We start from the raw sequence: 10490 nt of genomic DNA on the forward strand, positions 1-10490 counted from the left end.
GAGTTTGGGCCTATCTATCAGACATCAAACCTATTTTTTCTGGGAATTATAAGTGCTCATGCTTTAAACAAGGTTGGATATTTCAACAACTAGATAAAATAATTATTTTGGTTTAGTTTGGCTGGTATTATTCTTTGCATATGTGGCCTGTTTTATAACCTTGTCAAATGAGAGGCTCTTCAAAGGAATGAAAAATGTTCAGAATTCTTGGTAGAATTAAAAAGATAATCCTTTTTTGGTAGGATACAGCTGCTCTGGGATTCTGCTAAAATGTCCTGTTAAAAATTGATCTTCCAGAAGTGACAAAACAAATGCTGTGGTGTTTTTGGTCTTAAGTTTTTAATAAATAGAAATAAACCTTACCAAAGCTGACTATTGGAGCAAAGAGTTTAGCAGGTGGAAAATCCTCTGGAGAGCATTCTTTCCTTTCCTTTTAAATAATGGTTAAAAATTCATATTTTTGTGTGTCACCCAATTCCAGCTAATCATAACAAAATAATTTAGGCTGCAATCCTAACCATACCTATTCAGGTCACACTGAAGTCATGGGGTTTAGTTGCAGGGAAGTGAGGTTAGGATTGCAGCCTCAGAGGCACTGAATAGTGTGCCTGTCATGTCTTGACAAATATAACAGTGAACATTAGCACATGAAATTGTGAGAACTCTGGTGGTGTTCACACTGAGTTTTTTACTTAATTATTTAATGCTAGAAGTGTCCTGGTTCAGGAGTGTTTGTACTACTATATTAGTTCAGTGTTAAAGCCATTTTAAACTACAGCAGAGCTTTTTTAAAAATTGCTGGAGAAATCTTGACCAAAACCACAGCATAAATATTCTTGAACTACAATAAAAACAGAAATTCCTTTAAATGCTGGGGCTCATCTTGCCTGTAGACATGCCCTTTCCCTTTCTCCATTGGCCATAGTCTCGGTATCCCACCACTCAGGACAGGAGGAAATCCTCTTCTAGACTGCTCTCCTCCTTCTCTTAAAATACAGTCATTTGTATAAGTTGGGGTTATTGTGGAATTATGATCATTGGGATGGGAAGGAATTCCTGTCTCACAATAGCATACGTTACTATTAATGGTACAGAGTTACCTCTCTGCACTGACATAGTGCCCAGTGGAAAGACTCCAAACTCTCCATGGTTTGGACTTAGTAAGAAATAACTGTTTTCCACTAGCTGGGATGGTAGAGACATCAGAAATTTGGTTAATGATTCTCCCCCACCTCCATTATTGCCATCCTTTTTGAAAAGTTTCATAATCTCTATAGTTTTTTCTGACTTGTCCATGTAATTATCCGGGCCAGTTGTTCTAAGGTAAGTCATATCGTTACTTCAGAAATACTGATGTGAGTCTGGGGAAAGAGGGGCAAACTTTCATAAATAATAGTGTATGTTTTGTTTCTGCATTGTCTTTGTAAAAGAGTACGAGGAAATTGGAAAACAGTTGAGAGATTTCCCTAAGATGCACTTGAAGATACTTATTTTCCAACTGCTGCTTCAGAACCATGAATATATTTTGTGTGAGCAGGATAATAAAGAAGAAAATTCTGCAATTCTTTTTTCTTTTCCCAGAGCTTTAATTTTATTTATAAATATATAAACATTGTTAGTAGAGAACCTGTACCTTTTGACACAATATCTATGTAAGCAATTTACACTAGCTTAAATAGTCTATGAATGGTGTTTGTTCAATAACGATGCATACTGTCATAAGAACATAAGAAGAGCCTGCTGGATCAGGCCAGTGGCCCATCTAGTCCAGCATCCTGTTCTCACAGTGGCCAACCAGGTGCCTGGGGGAAGCCCGCAAGCAGGACCCAAGTGCAAGAACACTCTCCCCTCCTGAGGCTTCCGGCAACTGGTTTTCAGAAGCATGCTGCCTCTGACTAGGGTGGCAGAGCACAGCCATCACAGCTAGTAGCCATTGATAGCCCTGTCCTCCATGAATTTGTCTAATCTTCTTTTAAAGCCATCCAAGCTGGTGACCATTACTGCATCTTGTGGGAGCAAATTCCATAGTTTAACTATGCACTGAGTAAAGAAGTACTTCCTTTTGTCTGTCCTGAATCTTCCAACATTCAGCTTCTTTGAATGTCCACGAGTTCTAGTATTATGAGAGAGGGAGAAGAACTTTTCTCTATCCACTTTCTCAATGCCATGCATAATTTTATACACTTCTATCATGTCTCCTCTGACCCGCCTTTTCTCTAAACTAAAAAGCCCCAAATGCTGCAACCTTTCCTCGTAAGGGAGTCGCTCCATCCCCTTGATCATTCTGGTTGCCCTCTTCTGAACCTTTTCCAACTCTAGAATATCCTTTTTGAGATGAGGTGACCAGAACTGTACACAGTATTCCAAATGCGGCCGCACCATAGATTTATACAACGGCATTATGATATCGGCTGTTTTATTTTCAATAATACCTTTCCTAATGATCGCTAGCATGGAATTTGCCTTTTTCACAGCTGCCGCACACTGGGTCGACATTTTCATCGTGCTGTCCACTACAACCCCGAGGTCTCTCTCCTGGTTGGTCACCGCCAGTTCAGACCCCATGAGCGTATATGTGAAATTAAGATTTTTTGCTCCAATATGCATAATTTTATACTGTCACAAGCTTGGTGGTCTTTCCTTAGGTACTGAATATGCTGAAGTATCCATCACAAGTCTCTCCAATTCAGTTTTGAAAAGCCTCCAAGAACATGGAAGTAAATGGTCTCTTTTCTACATTCTTCATAAAATGTGCATCCTAGTCCTAACAAATGGGTTTAGGCCTGGAATGTAAATATATTAAAGGATTTATAGCAATTCTGCACAATCACGTCCAAGCTGGTCTTCCTACTTACAGTTCTCATTTTTGTCAATTCAAAAATCCTTTGGCTTGTGTTGGTTAGTTCTTCTTGCTTAACAGCTAGTTGGGCCTAATTTCTGCTTTCTGCGGCAGCTCTAAATGGTTTCACTTTCCCTTGGCCATAGAAGTATTTCCCTGACTGTTGTTTCCTCTGTCCCTTAAAGTCTAGTGTGGCAATTACACGATGTGGCATGTTAAAGACTAACAAGATTTATTATAGCAACCTTCTGTGGACTAGAGTTCACTGCAGGAGATGCAAATCCATCAGATTCATCTGATAAAGTGGCTTCTAGTCCACAAAAGTTTATGCTATATACATCCTATTAGACTTTTAAGTGCCACAACATTCTGTTGTATTTGCTGCAGCAGACTAACACACAGCTGTTTATGGGAAGTTGATCTGGCAATGTTTCATCTGACATGCTTCACAGCAGACACATTTGCAACAAATTTTAATTTGAATAAGTGTATTCATGATTTGAACAAGGCCTGCTTGATCCAACAGCCAAAGAGTTTATCCCGGTTCCAGTACATCACAGGGAGAATTTGTGGGTCAGTCTGTTTTAAATGCAAAATACTGTTTTTGTGGCTGCTGAGGAAATCAATAAAAACAGGCCCAACAGTACATGCACGTTTTGCTCATGGGTGAAGATGATGCAACTCTTTCAGTGCAATCCTAACCCCCAGCTACCCTGAGCAGGGGGGCTTCCCCCACCTCAATATAATTACACTGATTTATACTGGTGGGAACCAATGTATCTGGCCCCTAGCATATTTCTTCAGGATTGTGCTGCCTATAAATGAGAGGTAGTACAGAGTACTGGTGTAAGAATGTAATGTTATCCTAGTTTATTCATAGTTCCCTTGCAACTATAACCTCACTGGTGGCCTTAGGCAAGCCACTGCCTCTTAATCTCCCATCTACAACTTGATAATACTAAGTTAAATAAGGTACAACGTTATATGACATGTATGGTGCACTAAAAGCTCTATATAAATGCACAATAATAATGATTGTGTTGTGTTTGGCACAACTGAGGGATTGGGAATCAAGCACTTAATTTGGTCTTTTGACCAAAGTTTGGTTAGTTTGGCATAGGTTTATCTGCCTGCTTTGGGTTGGGCTATTGTCCTTTTTAAGTATCTTTACCGTAAGATACTGCAAATTAGGCTTCTAAACCTAAAGCAATACCCAGCAGAGAGGACTATAAACAAATATGAAATGTTCTCTGGAAGGACACCCAGATACTGCACTGATAAATGGTGTCATCTTATGCTCTTCCTTATTAGGCCCTGCCTGAGAATAGTCCCTCTAGTAAAAGCAGAATGTCGTTATGTTTGCTTTGATAGCTGATGCTGCGCTCAGCCTAGGATGGGGCGGTATTGATCTTAAGCTTGGGTTTGCACCTGCTGGTTAGTCACCAGGTGGGTTGGGGAGACAAAAGTATTTCAAGAAACTGAACTTGGAGAGGGGACTAAGCTTGTCTGTCTTTTTCCTTACCCTCAACTCCCATTAGGATGGTGAGTTCACTAATGTGGGCATACTTGATCTACTGGGAGCTGGCCTGAAGGCGGTGGCTGGTTTCAACTTGTTCACCACTTGGCTATCCAGCAGAAGCATTTTTGAGCAATTCTCATTCGCCCTGAATAAATCATATTCTGTCACATTTATATCCACCCTTCTTCCATACACATACATGTGTTTTAAATAGTTTTTAAAAGATGTGTTTTTAAATTTGTATATTTGTTTTTAATGTTTTTAGTTATTGTAAACCGCCCAGAGAGCTTCGCCTATGGGGCGGTAAATAAATAAACAAGTAAAGCAACCACACTTCTCTTCCCTGTTGCATTCCTTTGTCACACAGTACCAAAGACCCCCGCGTCTCTCAAAGCTGCTGCTGCTGCTACTGCACATTAATATGCTTCACCAGCAGCTCTCTTTGCAGGCGGCCAAGCCTGTGTCGGTTGCCGTTCCAGCTCCATCCGAACATGGACGACGCGAGCTCCTATGCAAATCAGGGATCGGAATACCCGCCAATAGCAGCCCGGCTCTGCTCTCATCGCCGCCAATGGAGAGCCGCCGACAGGTTGGGCTTGGATTTATATCCTCCAGCATCTCCCGCTTGTTATTGTCATTGCAGCTGAGGCTATTGGGCCGGCCGCTTCCTCTGCAAAGCGGCTAACGGTGAGGGGAGGGAGGAGACCCCCGCGTGATGCTTATTGGTGGTAGTTGGAGTCAAGCGTGTAGTTGGCTTCCTGAACCGCTTCTGGGTTGGGTTGCTAGGCTGGGTTGGGAGAGGAGGGGCTATTGCTCTAAAACACGCGTCAGGGGAGCAGTGTATGCACTGTTGTATTCCAACGTTCTGTCTGCCCTGACCTGCGCTTCGCTTTGCTAACGCTAGTGTTGTTTTCCTTCCCGTTATCCAGGCGAGGCTGACTCTCTTCCTCCCTGCCTGCTTCGTGACCAAGTGCCGGGCCTCGGTTTCTAGTCCTTTCCGAGTGTCCTCCTGCTAACCAGCCTTCCCGCTATGTCCGGCCGAGGGAAATCCGGGGGCAAAGCGCGAGCCAAAGCCAAGTCTCGCTCCTCCCGAGCCGGCCTCCAGTTCCCAGTAGGGCGAGTACACCGGCTGCTGCGGAAAGGCAACTACGCCGAGCGGGTGGGGGCCGGAGCGCCGGTTTATTTGGCTGCTGTCCTCGAGTACCTCTCTGCTGAGATCCTGGAACTGGCCGGCAACGCTGCGCGGGACAACAAAAAGACCAGGATCATTCCCCGGCACCTGCAGCTGGCCATCCGCAACGACGAGGAGCTCAACAAGCTGCTTGGTGGAGTGACCATCGCCCAGGGTGGGGTCCTGCCCAATATCCAGGCCGTGCTGCTGCCCAAGAAGACCCAGAGCTCCAAGAAATGAGTCCGGTCGAAATTCCGAAGAGAATCGACCGACGACGTGACCCCTTGCGCCCCACCCACAGGATCCGGTACAGCGGGCAACGGACACCGGACACTTCCTCCCTTTCTCTACTTCACTTGGTGCAGCGCAGATCTTTTCCCCGCATCCTCTGCCTTGGCGCAGCCATCTCTGGGCCGTCTATGCGCATCCTTTCTTGCTCTCTTCCTCGCTTGCTCCCTGTGCCAGGCGCTATAACCGCTGGGCTGCCCCCTCGCTCTGGTCAGTCCTGCTCTCTCTGAACGATCGGCCCTCTCGCACCTCGCTTAGCGCTCCTGCCCTATTTCAATCCCAGGGATTGGTGTGGGAAGAGCAGTCTTAAATCATTTCCCCGTCTCCAAAAGGCACGTGCCTCAGGCCTGGTGGCTGCCACCTAACGCCCTGCAAATTGATTTCTGTATTTTTCTCTCACTTCTCATTCTCTCCCCTCCCCTCTTTTCCCCCACTGGATAATTTAGCTTCAAATCTACTATCTTGAAACAGCTTAAACCTACAGCATTGGTGCAATTAGGTTTTTCTTCATTTTCCTCCCTTAAAGCCCCTATAATTCGGGAGGGGGGGATTTGGAAAGAAGGAACTGTTTTGGAACTAGAAGAATGATTTGTGCATCTTTTATTTTTCTTGAACTGGAAAAAAGTGGGACTACCTGGAAGAGCGGAAGTCATGCAGCAACAGTGAGGCTTCAAGCCTACACTGGAAGGCAAGGGACTTTTGCTTGGGCAAAATGCCACCCATTTGTGATGTGACAGTGGAGATTTTTTTCCTGTACCCTGTCTGTGCACCTAAAAGGGTGGGAGTGGGGACTCTGAGGAAGAAGGGATAACCTCTCCGTTGCTTTATTGTTTTGCACGAATATTCGATCTAATCTCTTAAAACTGCTGTTGCAGAGCTGAAGATGGTGATGGATCTATCTACCTGATGTTGCTGCACATCCCCATTGTATGTGATTACAAACTTAGGAATAAAAAAGGGGGGGGGAGCTGCCAGGAATATTTCAATGTGAAAAGAGAAACTTCTCTTGTTGAGAAAAGTAATAGCTTCCTATGCTAAGCTTCCCCCCCTTCCTTGTTTGTTTTATTATGAGGTCTTGTGTCACTGTATTTGTACTCCATTCTTAATTGTACACTATTGTTAAATTTTGAATTTTTGTTATTGCAAAGCTACCTTTTTAATCTGGTTTATAAAGGTAATGGCTTTGGACTGGAGGCAAACAGTAGTTTGTGAGAGAGAGCTGAAAGTCATTTGACAGGCTTCACTTCCTAGGGTGTACACATGTCTTGTCTGTCACTTCTGGCTGAATGTGTTTTGGTAGTTTTTTTTTAAAAAAAATACAAAACCGTGTAAGACCTTTTGTGTCAAGACGCTAAAGTGAGATGAGTATGCAGGCCATGAACAGCAATCTCTCTTTCAAACCAACTCTTGGGAATGGGAGGGAATCTATTATCTTTCTGTAGCCTTGATGCCGTGCATTCAGATCTTCTGAATGTACTTAACAGCTTAGCTGGAAACCCATTTTAAGCAAGAGTCCTTGGATTTAGGTCTATTTTCGTCCTTTTGACGTCAGTGGAGCTAAAGTGGCTGAAATGAAAGTATTTTAGTGTAATGGCTGTTGTGGTTTTTCAACCTAAATAATGGTAGGTCAGAGGTGCTTGATGTTTCCTTGAAACAGAAGCAGTTGTGTTGTCTTGTCTGTTTCTTCCTCCCCCACCCCCTTTTTTGGATTATTAGTTCTGTTGTAAAGCTTCCCACAGTTATGGAAACTTAGCATTTTGTGTCCTTATTTGCACTTTTAAACTACTTACAGTATTTTCTGTTCAGAAATTCACTTCTAGTATTTAAAGTAGTGTGTGACATCTGTTTAATTGTAATCTTCAATTGATTAATTTTTGAGATTTGGGTTTTTTTAGGGGGAGAACTTAATTTATACTAGAATAAAATATCTAGTTAATGTGTTGGTTTACTAAATTGGTGTTTGGATAACGTATGAGCATGGAAGTTGGCCTAGCCGGTCCTGTGATACATAGTAGCTGTGGTACTCTAAAATGGTATCGGAGCCAAATCTTGCTTGCTTAGGTGAAAAGTTTATAGAACCATGTGCATGCAGCAGTGTCTAGGCTATTGAACAAGTAGAACTTGTAATAATATTTATGGGCAACTATGTATGTGCTGTTAAGTAGCATGTGTTCAACCTATCAAATGAGGTGTGAAATTGTGGATGAAGTATTGTCTTGCTCTGGTTCGACTAATACCTAAATTAGTGGAACTTGGATGCTTTAATACCTGGGTAATGAAAGTGGTTTGTTCACTCTGTTGCTGGTGCACTGTCTTCTTGGTGATATCTGAGAGGCAGAACCTTTATCTGCCCTTGTCTGATTTGTCTTGCCTGTCTCCCACTGCAGACTCAGAAAAAAGCCCTCTTGTTTCTAAGTTGCTATCTCATTCCTCTGGCACTGGACCAGCGTAGCGCTCTTGCTTTATTTCAGAATGCACACTGATTGCATCATTGAAGGGGCAGAGATTGTTTAAATGCAAATAACTACTGAAAAATAGGAGAGTTTTAGTTTTTCTGTCTTTTTTATTATTTCAAGATCAGTATTTTGTGTTCTGTCAGACTGCTTTGTATTTATTAGAAAATGCAGAACTTGTGATACTGGAAAAGTGCAAAGTCAATATTCTTATTAAACTGATTCAGTCTTGAATGCACATCAAAGTTGCCTCTCATCAACATATCAATTATTTAGCTGTTTGGGGGTTATTTAATCCATGAAATGGTTTATTTTTTTGTCTGTCTGTAATGTACATTTATGCCCAACTGTTGTAAAAATATTGCTGGGGAAAGGGAAAGTGAGCAGAGGAAGGTCAAAGGCTTAGTCCAGTAACCCTGACTCAACTGCAGCATGAGCCATCTATCTTTCAGCTCCCAAGTTCCTTCTTTCCATTTAAGAGAGCAAATTCAATGGTGTTGATTAACCAATAAGAAATTAATCTGAAGCCCATTTTGGCCCAAGTCTCATTAAATGGTCCTGGTAGTGAAGTCCATTTTTAAATGCATGTCTGACCTACACAACCAAATGCTTCCTGTCTTCCTCCCTTTTCACCCCACTCCCTTCTTCTCTTAGTGAATGGCACCTTAATCCCAAGATTCCCCTGCATGTAGAGCTCTGTACTAGGAAAAGTTTCCCATTACCTTGTTAGAGAAATGCCCAATGCACTGGGGTATTCCTTACATCACAATGAATAGGGGATCCCCTGCAAATTGTGCTCTTGATTGCATTGGAGCCCATCAAACTTTTGGTGGGGCCAGTTCAAGTTGGCATGACTTGCTTCCAAAAGGCTGCTAGGATCAGAGTATAAAGACTATGAAGTCCGAAGAAAGCCAGTTCAGCTGAATACAGTTTCCTAAGAAAATGTGGACAGGATTAAGATGTGCAGTGCTTTTCTTGTTTGAAAGAATAGGGCAACTTGCATTGTGCTCTCATCTCCATTCAAGCTAACCAGAAGGAAACCTCTTTAGCCTTTAACAGATATAAGTGTTGTGTATCCTCATCACTTGGCCCCTTGATCTTTTTTATTTTTAATTGGTTATTAAATGACTAAAGCTCAAGGGGAGGGAATGTAATTAAACATACACAGTCAAAATATCAGAAGGCCACTTAAGTTCTAAGAAGGGCCTTCACACTTCATTGTGAAGAACTCATGGCTCCCCACATCTGAGCATCTAAAACAGGTGTGGGGAACCTTTGGCCCTCCAGAAGTTTCCTTAACTACATCTCTCATCATCCCTGGCTACTGGTCATGCTTGCTAGGGCTGATGGGAGATGTAGTTCAGCAACATCTGGAGGGCCAAACATTACCCACACCTGATCCAAAAGGTTGTTTTGCAGATGATGGAAAGCAGGATGTTTGCTGTTGCATCCATTTCCCACCCCCCAAAAAGACAAGGCAAAAGCTGGATCTGGGAGGGGTAGCAAGCTTACCCAACTAAATCTGTTTTGATAATGCTTTTTTCTTTTAAAAAATTATTTCTACCCTCAAGCTGGAATAAGGATTTTGCTGCTTGTTTTAGAAAGAATTTGATAGAAGAAAACTAGCAATTCAGGCCTCTGAAGATGGGGAATTGGGATGGAAAACAGAAAATACACTTTTCTTTATTGCAGAGATCCAGCTAATTGTTGGCACTTGGAAAGCATTAAGTTAGAGGCTTTGCAGGTGCTACTGATTGGCAGTGCCTGCAAAGTCCTTTTCGTACAAGTCCCACCTTTACCTCCAACACAGGGCGTCATATATGATCTCAGGTGTAGGACAGTTGAGCGTGGCTTGGCCAAAGTGCCCTCACAGAATAAATGGAGAGGCCTAAGATGTTTAATTAGGCCTGCAAGCCAAAGGCCCTTCACCCTGGTATAAACTATTAGTGTAACTAAAAACTGGCAACTGCTAGATAGATTTAAATAAACTGACTTAATGTGGTGGGTAAGTATTTAAATGTTACATTGCTGATGAGTCCTAACATAAGTATCTAAATACTTCGGCTATGGGGCGGTATACAAATACAATAAATAAATAATTAGGTTAGCTGTTGCTAGAAGTCCTTTTTGTCTTCCATGGGTGAATATTGACTGTGTTATGTAGCACTTAATGTTTTATGTAGCTGGGGTGATATCAAGACTATCAGTCAAAAACTATGT

General features: G+C 42.4%; 1 protein-coding gene across 1 annotated transcript; it reads left to right on the forward strand.

The window, feature by feature from the left end:
- Nucleotides 1-4952: 4952 nt before the first annotated feature.
- LOC133380646 (histone H2A type 2-B-like) lies at nucleotides 4953-8526 on the forward strand. Its single transcript, XM_061618351.1, has 2 exons — nucleotides 4953-5045; nucleotides 5288-8526. Exon 2 carries the CDS (start codon nucleotides 5389-5391, stop codon nucleotides 5767-5769), a length of 381 nt encoding a protein of 126 aa, XP_061474335.1. The 5' UTR covers nucleotides 4953-5045; nucleotides 5288-5388; the 3' UTR covers nucleotides 5770-8526.
- Nucleotides 8527-10490: the final 1964 nt, after the last annotated feature.

This window comes from Rhineura floridana, chromosome 3 (genome assembly GCF_030035675.1).
Source record: "Rhineura floridana isolate rRhiFlo1 chromosome 3, rRhiFlo1.hap2, whole genome shotgun sequence".
Taxonomy (NCBI): Eukaryota; Metazoa; Chordata; class Lepidosauria; order Squamata; family Rhineuridae; genus Rhineura; species Rhineura floridana.

Excerpts from the sequence above, each read along its gene's own strand:
- LOC133380646 (XM_061618351.1), top strand. The coding sequence starts at position 5,389 with ATGTCCGGCCGAGGGAAATCCGGGGGCAAAGCGCGAGCCAAAGCCAAG.